General features: G+C 32.0%; 1 protein-coding gene across 1 annotated transcript in view; it reads right to left on the minus strand.

The window, feature by feature from the left end:
* LOC118195082 (basic phospholipase A2 caudoxin-like) overlaps positions 1 to 11,174 on the minus strand; it is a 31,069-nt gene extending 19,895 nt beyond the window's left edge. The window contains exon 1 of the mRNA XM_035366316.2: positions 10,973 to 11,174. Coding sequence (XP_035222207.1) covers positions 10,973 to 11,045 — 73 coding nt within the window. The 5' untranslated portion in view covers positions 11,046 to 11,174. The remainder of the gene's footprint in view (positions 1 to 10,972) is intronic.
* Positions 11,175 to 14,847: the final 3,673 nt, after the last annotated feature.

Consider the following 14,847-nt stretch of genomic DNA (forward strand, 5'->3'; position numbering starts at 1 on the left):
GAACCAGCCTTCTTAGTTAGTTCGTATATTATGTGATATATTATAATCAGGATATTTTAATGTATTTTATTATGTATTCTAGTTTTTAATCCACAGAATACAAGTAAAACAAACAAAGCGTTTTCAACACTGATGTACAATATACAAAATATAGAGGCATGTTTATTTAAAATGTTCTTTTAGAAAAATAGTTTTCAATTTAACTTCAGTACTTCGTTGAAATTTGTAACCATTTTAAAAGAAAAAGCAAAGTTAAGTTACATAAGCGATATCTTACACAATACACCTGGAACAGCATATTAGCTTTGGATTAAATGATTTATTTAAATGTTATATCAACCATTTTTATTTAAATTAAATGATTAGATTATATTTTAACAACGCAGACAATGACCTGCGCAAAAGACTGAATTTTGCAAAAAAAGGGGAGAGGAATTTTTTTTAATGTTTTAATGTTATTAGAATTCTTGATGAAGTCACCGTTAACTTATTTTTCTTTCTGGGAAACTGTAATGTAATTAAGAGATAAAGAAACAGTATCTGAAATACAGTGACCTTTTAGGAGACTTTAGTCAAAGAAAAGTATAAGTACTGCTCATGCATATTTGTAAATTTTCGTTTGTCTTACGAGAATTTTGACTGTGTGAAAGGGGTATTAATCTCTTTCATACACTTGTTTTAAAAGCACTCAGAAAATGAAGGTTGTAGAGTCTTCTTTATGACGTAATTGCAAGCCTCTCCTATTGCCAAATGTCTCGTTCCTATTTAGAGTAGTTCATTTGGAGATTAGCGGGAAAGGTATTTTTCCAATTAGAATATCATTTCTCTTATCAACATTTTATAAAATTAATTATTGCCATTAAGGAATCAAATTTGGTGTTACAAGAGCAGATCCCCGCGGTGCCCCTTATTATTGCCCTTTGTTTTGCATTTTCGCCGCGTATCTGTTAATTTTCTCAAATTAAGTTCTCTATAGGTTTCGTAAACTTTAAAATTTTAATTTTATTCTTAGTAGTCCAACCAATACGCATCAAAGGATATCAACTTCGAAAGAATAAAAAATTAATAATTTCTACTCGTCTTCTACACAACTCCAGTTTTCTCGGCATTATCATTAAGCCTAATAAGGTTTTGTGGAAAAGTAATTTAATCTCCAGAGATTTTAATACATAAAGGGGTTTTAATATACAGCAGCTTTCGTCACCTTTACCAATACTACTCAAAATCCAGTTTTTTGCTATTAATTCTTATTCAAAAGTATAAAGCCTGAAATAAAATAAATCCGAAAATGGAAAGCGTAATCCATTGCAAATAAATATCACGTATTTATAGCTATAATTTGCCCAATTAAATAAAGCGATGTTTAGATGCTATATGATGCATTTAGTTATTACTGTAGAGAAAATTTTAATGAATAAAAAGTTATAGAATAAAAAACGTAACATTTTCTTATTTGAAAAACAATTCTGGATAAAATTTAATAAGACATTATTATGCTTTTCTGCAAAACATTATGCTCATAGCCTTTAATATTATTTCGTGTTGAAATAACTCAGTTAACTTACAGCTAAACGCTCTTACGTTGTAAAATAGTGTATAAACTAAGTAACATTACCATAAAAATGTTTTCAAGAATTGTTGTAGGCTTTCTATGTATTGAAAAGTTATAAAGAAATAAAGTGAATAAACTGAATATTTAGTACCAGCTATGCTTTAGAGGTTACGTGCTTAAAGGAAATAAAAATTTTATGAGCGTGAAAAATATAATATGCATGGGGCTAGGAAAGGTATATTTCGTGGTTAAAAGATTATGGGAGGTAATATATATATAAACATTCATTTTACAAATTCGCAGCGGTGGAACAAGTAAACAGATGCTTTCATTTTCATTGAGACTAATATACTATTTACATCGCCATTTCATATCTTGGAATAGATAAGCATTTTAACAAAACTGCGTTTATTATTCATTATGTTTCTACTGCACATTTGCAACAAGGTAACACAGTGAAAGATCGTAGTATTCAGTTACAAAATAAGGATATCTATCAAACAATGAAACAAAAAGGTAAATCTTTTACAAATTTCCTTAAACATATTTTTTGTAACTGTGGGATTTAAAAGATGCTTTTCTCTGTTTATAATCTTATTTAGTATTTCACCTAACATCAATGACAACGGTATGGCCAGTTCGATGAGTACAGTGGATCCACAATTGTGTAATTTGAAAAATGTAAAGTAAATTCAATGTACGATTTTTTCTGGGTATAATTTATGCAGAAGCTATTAAGTATTAAAACAGCTCAAATGTAATGTGTTCTAAAAGATCAGGTTCAATAATACTAATTTGATTAAAGACAAATAATGCATTTGTGTCCTTCTTCAAACTAACCCTGGAAGGCAAATGAAAAAGGCATTTTAAATTAAAATAAAATCTTGATCAAATTTAGAAAATTTATTTACCAATTATAAAATATATTACAGTAAATATGATCAAATTTGACGCTAAAACATCTCAATGAAATTCTTCTTCACAGTCAACGTCATGCACATCATTTGTGTTTGTAATAAATAATTTATACATTATTTTTGGCAGTTTATGATAATCTTAGAGATATTCTAATTTTGTTGAAAGAAGGAAAATTTCCACTGTTCAAATTTGAAATAGAAAGTGCTGCTTAACAATGTAATACCTTAACTCTGATCTAAAAGTTTTTGAAAAGTGAATCCTGGAAGTTGCTCTGCGACCAGTAACAAAACCTATTAAGATCTATTCGTTCCTGCACGCGTCTTTTTTCCCAACTTATGGCACATGAGTTTACATTCTGCATTATTCACTCAAAAAGAAGTATTTTACACATTTACGGTTGTAAATTTGAAATTTTCAGAACCAGAATTCAATTCAGTTAATATATATAAGCGCAGAGTTCTTCGGATTGAGTAAGAAATTTTGGCAGTTTTGCGGATCTATTGATCTGATCACACCTCTCAGGTACTTGAATTGATTTATCGGTAAGCCACATTGTCTTCGCTTAGGATCTGAATTAAAGCTCATTTAGGCGTCTATTAATTTGCATTAATTGTATGTCAAACTTTATGTCTTGAATGTTATTCTGAATTTTCCGCAATCTGCAGAGTTAATTTCTGTTATTCTATCAGTTTGTGTAACGTTTATTGACATGTTTATAAATAGGATTGGGGCCCACCAGCGGCCGAGCGGTAAAGTTTCTGAACACTGGTAGTTCGGTCTGAGGTTCGAATCCCGCGAACGGGCTGGCTGCATGGGCGTTTTCGTGGTTTTCCCCATGTGTAACGTGTATACGAGCCAGTTTCCCTTAGAAAGTCCTCCACGAAAGCACCCTTCCCCTTAGGCAGATAGCCCTCGAGGCTTTGCCATAATCACACACACATATAAATAGGATTGTTTTAAATCTTCGTTTTGAGTTGTATTAACTGTATTTTCGGAATGATAAATCACCTGAATTCCTTTACGGTTTTAATTATTTTGGTATAGTAGAAATCTATCTGCACATAGTAATCCGAAAATTGCTGATAAGCAAAGCATAACTCTGTTTATATATTAGAACGAACTCTAAAGAAATATACATCAAAACAATATTTAATTTTTATTAAATGTTCTAGAACCCAACATTCCTCTTTAAAACCTGCCATTTAAGTTATCATTATATTTGTAGACAATGTAGTTATGATATGTTTACCCACAATACGTAGACAATCCAGTAGCATGACATTATAATACACAGACAATGCAGTTGCATACACCAGTTCAATCACTGTTTTATGTTTTGTTACAAAAAAAAAAAAAAAAAAATGAACAGCGAATTTTGATAATCATTTATTTCCCTCATTTATCTCCCTTATTTATTCACAGTTATGAACTAAGTCATCGAGCAATTTATTAAATTTTATGAAACCATCAGCATCGAAATAACTCCGTTTTATGCAATGGTATCGATAACAAAAATGTTTTACTCTCGTGCGATAAAAATGACTAAGAATATTTAACTTAAATTTTGAGATTGTTGCCACCTTTTTCCGAGTTATTCGACAGGTTGAAAATTGAGTAAAAATAACTCAAATTTTTTCCTCTTTAATATCATTCAGCGATATTTTGTGATTTACTGATGTGCAACGTTCTTTGCTTTATAATTTTGTTACATTTAATACGCCGAAGTAATTCTCACGCAAATATATAAGTTTTAATCTTTAAAATATGTTATTAACATTCTCTTGCAATTTTATTACCTTAGAATCATAAGCTAATAATCCTACAAAATTCATTAAACTGGAAATATGATTAACCGATAATCAATAATAATTTATTCAAATAATGTTACGAATAGGATACTGAAGTTTGTCACTTTTTTTCTAGAACATGTATTCTAACTGAATTGATTCTTGAATTGTATTCTGAGCATAAGATTTAATTTTTGAAAATAATTATAATAATCAATACTTTTCAAGATAATCTGCACAACAGTACTCATCACATAATCTATTAATATCCGAAATCTTTTTGAAAATTGATATTTCATTTTTAGTTACATACAAATGCAAACGTTCTTCTCTTCGATATGTATATATATTATCTTCAACTATTTCGAGTTCAAGATTTATTGTTTTAATTTTAGAATCAGTATCAGCTTTTGTTAACCATAAAGGTAGGTAAATTAAGAGTAATTATTAAATTAACAGTAAATTAAGAGTGCCACCATATAGTGAATATTTTCCTCATTTTTAATTTAAGGTAATTTTATAACTCTAATTTTATGTTTACGACCAACAGATGTGAAAGTATAGTTCTGCACGACGCTGCAGTGTTTGCATTACTGTAGGTTTTCTCAGAATTAATAAATTTTCATTTCTTCTATAGACTAAAATATTAGGCCAGTAGAGTTAGAAGAAAATTCTGCAGCAGCAATGCACCGTTATATATAGCTTTAATACAAACTGAAGTTAGCACGAAACAAAAGGAAATTGTTTTCAAAACTTTTGTCTCTAAAAAAAAAAAAGGCTTGTTTAAAAAGAGATTAAAAATATATCAGAATTCATTTAAATGATGCGCCAAGTTATTGTACGTGTGTTCTGAAATGTTATTAAATAAAAAATACTAATAACTGTAAAACTATGATTTTTCTATTTTTTTTTACATAACTTATGAATTAAAAAAATCGAAAACAAGTTAATAACATCCTCCGTACCAGTCTGCATCAACTTTCTTTCTCACATCGTTTGTCTATTATGAAAACACGTCTTTGAAATTAAAAATTTTTTTTTAGGATATGAGAATGTTCGAGAGTTTTCGAAACGGAATCAAAAATGCCATTTGTAAGTTAATTGTTGTTCTAGAATCTCGGGAAAGCAAGTGCTAACATAAGCAAGAGAAAAACATAATATTTTAAAGACAATAAGGCTAAATGTCATGATGACATTTAACACTGCAACAAATTGAAATCATTAAAAGTATTCCGTTTTCTAGATCAGTGGTCTCAAGCTCAAAATGCAGGCGGGCCGAATTCACGATTTAAAAGTAGTCCACCGCCTTTAATTTTTCAACAAAAAGAAAAGTTTCTTTTTAAATAAAGTTTAAAAAAAAAAAATAAATAAAAAATAAAAAAGTGTTTGAAAGTTCTAAGTTTTTTTAATAAATGTTTTACTGAATATTTATATATAAAGCGTAACAATAATGAAGAAAAGAAATCCCATTTATACTTATTTTTTATCCGAAGTCTGAAGGTTCTGCAAAAAAAATTTCTGTTGGTTACAATTTGTAAATAAAACATATTGACAGTTAAATATTAAATTTTGAGATTATTCAATTTTGAGATTTTGTCATTTATTCAAATAATTATAATATTTTAAATCAGAATAAATATAATAATCGAATACACTAAATCTAAAAAATTTTTCTAATTACGAAAAAAATCACAAGTGGGATAAAACTTGATAGCAAATGATGACGACATCTTCATCACGAATTGTAGATTCTCATCGACAGTCCGGTTTTTCTCACACTTATTAATTTCTGGTTGCTCGAAAAATACTTTTCCTATATTAATATATTATTACCAAACAAAGCGTGCAATTAATCTTATTGCATAAATTTGGCACTGCGGCATAAATTAATAATCTTATCGCATAAATTAACTGAGAGCATTTATCTTTTGAGAAGTACAAATAAAAATTAATTAAATCTGTACCTTCAGATCTTTGAATCATATTTATATCACAGTACAAATTAATTAGTTCCATTTATAGATTTTTTTTTTTTTTTTTTTTTTTTTTTTTTTAAAGTCCAAAGGGATTTGAATCCCGAAGGACTATTAGTTTCGTTTTGGCATTTTGCGTCGGACTCATAAATGTCGGTTCACTTTTCAAACTGTTGCCACAAAATGTTAGAGTCCTGCATTATATTTGAAGAAATTAAATAATGAAAAATCTGCATAAATGTATGTATATTTCTCGTATTGTGATAAAACAACGGTACATAGAGTCATCGAATTTTGAATAACGTAATCCTCCAACGAATATGAGCATGTGGAAGACCAAATTTGAAATTTGAAATTTGTTTTATGATCGATTTCCTATTTTTTAAAACTTTGACGAATTTTTGATTAACAAACTCAAGGATTTCAAAGCGAGCAATGGCAACGTTGTGCAGAAAAAACATTTTTATCTCCAGCGCGTGAGTCTCTGTATCGGAAATTCTAAAGATATGCTCGTTTTAAAACTATTTTGCGATATTGCTGTTGCACTGGATCTTATGGTTTAAGTGCGAGGAACATGATATTTAATAAAGAAAGGTAACACACAAAATGTTATAAAACGCCCCTGTTTAAAATCAAATGTTTAAAATCAAAAAAACAAAATGTTTAAAATCTGAAACATTTCAGATTTTTTTTTTTTTTTTTTTTTGTTGTTGTAATGAAAATAAAGTATGTCGTAATAATAGTAATGAATTTACTGGAAATGTATTCATAGGCCGTGCAAAATTGCTTCAAATGCAGTCTATAGCTCGCGGGCCTCTACTTTGAGACCACTGCTCTAGATTATCACGAAGGGGAATTGTTGGAAAGTGATAACTAAAACATTTGAAGTCATTTGAAGAAATAACAGTGAATTTATAGATTAATAATAACGGTACTTCTTGTTGTAGAATAAAAATTATGGTAACAAACCTGTTGTGTATATGAAATATTAAGAGTAATTTTGTTCCCTTACAGACAAAAACTAGAAAGTGTAAAATAATTTACACAAATTCTTCCAACCCTAGCTCTTGCATACAGAGTTGAGAAATAAATGTGGGCATAGGTTTTTCAAAAACATTTTAATATGAAAATAGTTCTCATTATTGTAATTCGAAAGTTATTTCAAAAATGTGTTCAAAAATATGATTACATGCATTCAGACAACAGAAAAGGAATCAGATACATCTGAAATTGACCATACGTATATCTACCTAAATTTAAAAACATTTCAAACTTCTAAATAATCAGTTTTTAAACTTGAGCGTATCTACTTCTCTGTTACTTTATGTCGTTGTTTCATTAATTTTTATGCAATTTAAATAAGCAATTTAAATAAATTTTATGCTAATTTAAATAAGCAGTTCATATGAGGTTTGTAAAATATTAATTGGGCTTTTTAGATTTTTTTAAGCATTATAAGGTTTCATTTTAAAATACTTAAGAAATAAGATTCAGTAGTAGAATGGGTTGTAGAGACATTAGGTTATTTCGAAGCAGGAGAGATATGGTCACTTTACTTAACCTGTTCCGCCAAACTGAGTTAATGGCACTACAGGGTTAGGAAGTTATCCTATTCATTGCTAGCAATCTGACGGTTAGGCCGCCTTTCTACATTTTACTTTAATCTGTAATTTCTTGGATATAATTATTTTCATTCACTTGCTTCATTATGAAAAATGAGCAATGCCCTCGTCGGGACTCGAACCACGGGCCTCTCGGATACGCGCCGAGTGTGCTAACCACTACACTAGGAAGGCATGCTAAAAAGGAAGGAGAAATACCTTATAGAATTTTATAATTTTTTTTAAGCATTATAAAATTTCATTCTACAAAAAGTACGTCGAAAAATTCTGTTTAATAGCGGAAAATTTACCTAAAGGGTTACGAATAACAATTGTTACGTATTCAAGCAAGTTATTTCACAAACTGACATCTCTTCGCATAATCTTTTAGCGAAGTACATGAAAAGTTATGATGGACGAACTGAAGTAATCAAAACATACGGGGGACTCTAAGTTATACTAAGGTTTTGCACTTTAAAATACTTTATTATAAAAATAATTATAATTAAAAAACTTAATTCTTCGTTATGGTATTGAAAAAATATAGCGGACCGATCATTCATACTTCTGATGAAAATTTAGCATTAGTGTCTTGTACGCAAAACTAGTGAACCATGAAAATATCCGTCCAAAAGATTAGTGATTGTATTTCCAGAACTTCTTGCTCTTTCCAGACTCGGAAATTCTTAAACTAGGAATTAATTTATATTTTGATATTCAAAATTCCCTTTCAAAGATTCTGAAGAAGCACGAGATTCTAAAAATATTTTAATTAAGAAAGACCTGCTTTAACAAGTGAACAGTGCTGTGATATTTGAATTAGTTTAAAAATTTATGGTAAATTAGCTCAGATATATTCGAATTCCATTCTGACTGAAAGACAAGGTGGTATCAATTCAAATGTAGAAAAAAAAAAAAAAAAAAACAATTAAGTTTCTTTCTGTCATAAAACTCTTGTAAAACTGTTTAAAATGACAAAGAGTTTAAATAACTTTACATAGCAAAACTATCACACTTTTTTCAGATTGTACCAGTAAAGATAGAGCAATACCATTAATTTTAAATAAAAAAATGATCTTGAACTTGCAATATAATGAGGATTTGAGACTAATATATTTGGATGAAAATCCCAAACTAAATTCTGTTTACATTATATAAATTTATTTCGTAACGACATTGTGATACAATTTCATCTCTCTCTCTCTCTCTCTATATGTATGTATATTTTTTTCAGTTTTATACATTTTTAAAAGTAAGGAAAGTTACTTTAAAAATTTCTACGTATTAGCAAAAATTCCCCCCCCCCTTATATGCTATTTTTCGCCTTCCTATTCCTTCTTTGAAATTAGAGCTTTTTAAGTTTTATTGTCAAAAGTGTGAGTTAGAGCAGGAATTCTCAACTGGTGGTACGCGTACAACCGGTTGAGAATTCCTACTCTACTTGTGGTACGCAAGAGAAAAATAGATGTTATGCTGGTGGTACCCCTGGTGATCCGCAAGAGAATACCACTGGTGGTACGCAAGAGAAGAATAGGTGGTACGCAAAGAAGCAAAATATTTTCGACTGTTAAATTCAAAATTTAAAACCCCAACATCCTGATTGAATGTTTTCTCTAACACTCGTAAATTTATGTAATCTGAGTTTTGTTGAAGAGTGGTGGTAGTAATAGTACTTTGTAGTGGTGGTGCTAAAGGTTTTCAATTTTTGTTTAGATGGTACGGGCCCACCAGCGGCCGAGCGGTAACGTCGCTGAACACTGGTAGTTCGGTCCGAGGTTCGAATCCCGCGAACGGGCTGGCTGCATGGGCGTTTTCGTGGTTTTCCCCATGTGTAACGATAGTAATGCTCGTATGTGTAACGTGGTTTTCCCCATGTATACGAGCCAGTTTCCCTTAGAAAGTCCTCCACGAAGGCATTCCTCCTCTTAGGCAGATAGCTCTCGAGGCTTTGCCATAATTACATACACACACACATGTTTAGATGGTACGCGTTAGTCAAAAGGTTGAGAACCGCTGGGTTAAAGAATACTTCCCAAGTTGCTTACGAAGTAAGAGAACACAAAATTAAAACACAGTTTAAGTGTTTTTAAATGTGAAAATTCATAAAACGAATTGTGCCTGTAAGTTTCGGCTGAGGTTTTAGATTTAGCCGAGCAAACACGGCAAGCAAAAAGTAAACCAATGCAAGTAAATTTAGAAGTGAGTGAAATTGAGATGGTCAGCAACCTTTGACGAAATATCACTCTTAAAATCAAGAACTCTGTTCTCATGCACATAAACTAATTTCTAACCTGGTAGGAGCCAACGAAATTAGAAGTGATAGCACGGAAAAATAATATGATAATGGGTATAAATGAATATATATGAAGCTGTACGCATGAGAGTATAAGAGAACTCTACAAATGAGAGTATATAAGCGTAAGTGAAATATACTAAATGGTAAATTTTGGAATATCTTAAAATAGAAAATTTTACTATTATTAGATTTAAGTGTTACAGGTTTGCGATTTCCTTCAGAAACCGTGACGTTATGTCTGAAAATAAATGCAAGGACAGACCTAAAATCTCTATTTTTTTAAAATGCAATAATAAGTATATTATAACTTTAAAACTTTTAATTTTTAAGAACCGACCATAAATTTAATAAAATTTATATACTGACTAACTGCGTCAACAGCAACTGGAAGCGATAAATTTTAAAATAATCTTTTCTAGGAAACAGGTTTTGAAGGACGGAAAAGGTTTGACTGAATTTCAGTCAAAATCGATTCAGGATTTCTAACAGTAGCTTTCATATACCTATTCCATAAATTATGCATTTCACGTTCCATACAATGCAAGATATAGAAAAGTAATTAGAAAATGCGTTTAGACGAAAGTGGGAGTTTTATTATTACAATATATAAATTGTTTATTATTTAGAAAACAACAGGTATAAAAATTTATTTTATCAGATACGTAACAATTGTAATATGATATATCGAAGAAAAGTGCAAGAAAAAAACCAATAAAAATTACCTCCTTTTTTCCAAAATACTAGAAAACAGTTGTTTTAATTTCCTACTAGAAAACAATTGGTTCCTGACAGGAGAAGTAAGTTAACTGAGAATAATGTTCAGGACATAAACAAGTCTGTCTTACCTTTAGAGTAAGCACTGGAAATCACTATGACGGATGCGAAGGAAATCCATTTCAAAAGCGGCTTTAATCGCATAACGCATCGTCTACATATCTCCTCAGAACTTAGGAAAGACGATCCTCTCAACTTTAGCAAAGATCAAACTAATACAAGACAATTTTCACCAGTGGTACTAGAAGCGGAAAACTCCCTGAAGCGTTTGGACACGCGACCTGAGAAAACAATAGATTCGAAGAGGAAGAGAAAGAAAAAAAAAATCAGTTCTTCTCCCTACTTTGCTTTTTATATCCAAACGATTCAGTAGTAGAATGGGTATCTTGCTTCAGTTTTCGAGTTCTGGGTTAAAAGGTCATATTATGAGGTTGAAACAAACGTAGTTGGAGGAGAAAAATGACCTTATAATTCCATTTCGTGGTATTTTTGCATATTATTTTTAGATACCAAGAGATGCTTCTTTAGATGATTATTTCATTTATAGCTCTTAAAAAGGCACCTGGGTGGAAAAAAGGACAAGCGTTCAGACTCATCAAGTTTTATATCTTTGCATCATTTATATCAAATTCATGAATATCATCGTAAATGAAAGGGACAGTGTCTTTCCACAGTAACTCTTTGAATTAAGTTTATCCTCAAGAGTCCTACTGTGATATGTAACTTGAAGTAAACACGGCCTTTTAAGGAATTATTATTAATGGTATTGTGGAGTCATTAGGATGTTTTGAAGCAGAAGACATGAACAATGAGCAATGCCCTGGCCTGGACTCGAATCTGGACCTCTCGAATACGCGCCGATTGTGCTACCGTTACAGCACGATGGCATCCAAAACGAAGGAGAAAATACCTTATATACTCCGGCGTGGCCCTTTATGACCGCAAGATCAACTTGGTTGGTTAGGTGAGTGGAGTTGAGCCCACTTCTGGTACTTTATATGCTCTTCCTTTTAAAGGGCGACTGGGGATTAAGGGACAAAAATCACCAAAACCTGGTGGTGAAGAAGAAGAATCATTATCCATCACTTTTTTAGTTCGGCGCCACTGTAGAGTCATTAGGTTATTTTGAAGCAGAAGACATGAAAAATGAGCAATGCCCTTTCCGGGACTCGAACCTTGACCTCTCGATTACGCGCAGAGTATGTTTCCGTTACAACACGAAGATGCAACAACCGTTACAACACGAGCTAGAAAGGAGGGAGAAAATACTTTATAGCATTTGCATAAAACTAAAAGGAATTTCCTGTCTTTTTGTAGAGTAAAGAAAGAATTAAGCATTGAAAAATATTTCTTTAAATTTTATACATATGAAGCAAATGCATATCAAAACTAAAGTAGGTTTATCTAAAATCTTGTAAACCAGATATTTTAATTTTGAGTACAGGTAGAATAGTGAACTAGCTCCTAGTATAGAAATTGTGCAGTCTTTGACTACTGTTTTACGTTTAACTTAAATTTGACTGTTATATTTAGTTGCATCACTACGAGTTATGGTTATATTGCAGTACAAGAGGGTGCCCTTTGTTTCTGAATTCTGTAAACTTCTCACGACTTTTGTCGTTGTTTCAGACATAGCGATAATTCGTTTCTCGTTTGTTAGGGTTATTAGACATTACTAGATCAGCAGAAACCTTACAGTATTTTTTGACATTATTGTTATATTTAATAAAACTGATAGTTAAAAAGTTTACATTATTATCATACTTTAGCAAGAATAAGTAGTTCAATAAGTAACCATTGATTGACGCCACTAAAGGATCAAATAAAGCCATATTAATGCACCGTTGAAAGCAAACTCAAGAAAAAAAGAGCTATCAGTTTTCACTGACTTTCATCTTTTGATGATGAATGATACTATATTACAGAAAGTGGTGTTACTTCAGAAAGAATTATTTTACTTTGGTGTTAAGACTCAGAGAGCAAAAATGCAAGAGTTACTAATCTCATATCTGAAAGCAGATATTCGAATGTAGTTGTAATTTACAGGAAATATTCGACATCATTTTTTAAATCGTAAAGCTATTGGGCTGTTCGGGCAGAGATACATAAAAAATCAATCGTCTGGATTCGAAAGATTTTGGTTGGGTTAACTACGTAAGCCACAAGAGCACGTATGGGGTGAATGCGATAACTCCTTATATCATTCTTTACTTAAAAAGTATCTATATATAGGCACGAGTAATGATAAATTATCTCCTTCTATATAATTTAGTAATCCTGTGCCACTATGAAGACAGTTAAGTTTTTAAAACGAGGAAAAGTAACAAATTAACTGTGCTTTTGCCGGTTTTGAAATGGATATGTTAGTCGGTGCACATGACCTGATTAACATGAATTTTAAAATAATGGGTCTGTCGTAACTCCATACTAACGTATATATTTGGATTTAAGAATACCAAAAAGATTTTTTGTTTTTTAAGGGAACATGAGGAAAGGAACAGGTGTAAGGTTTTTGACTGTCTTTGAGAATATCCCTTAAGATGCTATGCTTCAATATAACCTAACTGCTTACTGAATGGATATTTCAGAGCTAGAAACGTGAAAAAATAGCTACACCTCTCCGACACTCGAATCAAAGATATCCCCATTCGCTAACTAGGCATGCTATTAATTCCCATTACGACAGAATATAAGGTGAATGAGACAATGCTTTATATTCTTCCATTTAAAAATTGACTGAGAACAGGTATGAGATCAAGCCGATCAATTCCAAATGATGACAAATTATCGCCCATCTGATTTTATTTTGTTCGATGCTGTACAGGCTTCTAACTGTTTTTGAGCCTGGCTTTGTTTTTGTTGTCATTGTCTTGTCCATTGAAAAGGTACTAAATGGAGCCAGAAAGCCTGCAGGACAAGCCTTGTCAGGTCTACAGCCTGAGGACTATGAAGGATATCCTGTCTTGGTGAGAAGTTGGCAAGGAGCAGCAATGGTAGCCTGGCAGTTGAATATATGCTCTGGCGTTAGTTGGGTTTGTGAGCAATTTATGCATGTGGGGTAAGGTCTTGAGTTATTCATAGCTTTAAAATAACCTGTATGAAGTCTTGCCACTGCAGACAAGAAGCCTGTGGGGCAGTCAAGGTTCGGAATTAGTGGCTTTCTAAAATGTCTGGCAAAAATATTGCGTTTTGCAACTGCTTTTGCATCTTCAAAGGTAACAATGAGGGCTGGTCCTAGTTTCGAGCTTCTTATACTAGGGTATAGGCATACTCATTTAGTTTGATGCCCACGTGTGCAGGGATCTACTGAAGAGTGTAGGGTATTACTGAAGAGTGTAACTACTGAAGTATTTGATTGAAAAGAAAATTTATTTCTTGAATTAGTCTTGTTTCTCCATGGCAGATGGTTTTGAGTGCTTATTTTGAGTCTGAGAATACCACCAGTCCATCCGTTGAAGCATCAAAAATTGAGGCTTAAGGCGTAGAAATTACTTAAGGCGTAGAAAGTAAGGATTTCCTTGATTGAAATCAATTCACTGGTGAAGTTTTAGGCTATATGGCCTGAGGGAATTTTGAGTTCAGTTTTTCACCAGAGCGGGGAACAAGAAGGATACTAGCACCACCTCTATGTGTGTGTGTGTGATTATAGCAAAGCCTCGAGGGCTATCTGTCTAAGGATAGGAATGCATTAGAGGAGGACTTTCTAAGAGAAACTGGCTTGTATACACGTTACGCATGGGGAAAACCACGAAAACGCCCATGCAGCCAGCCCGTTGGCGGGATTCGAACCTCGGACCGAACTACCAGTGTTCAGTGACTTTACCGCTCGGCCGCTGGTGTGCCGCACCCCTTCTATGAAAAGTATTATCTGAGGAACCGTCTGTGAAGACAAACAATTTATTTCCCTGGAAGAATAAGCTGATTGTATCAACTCCATTTTGGCATA

The sequence above is a fragment of the Stegodyphus dumicola genome, chromosome 5, assembly GCF_044657685.1.
Source record: "Stegodyphus dumicola isolate Sdum_Otavi_A_Nest chromosome 5, ASM4465768v1".
Classification (NCBI taxonomy): domain Eukaryota; kingdom Metazoa; phylum Arthropoda; class Arachnida; order Araneae; family Eresidae; genus Stegodyphus; species Stegodyphus dumicola.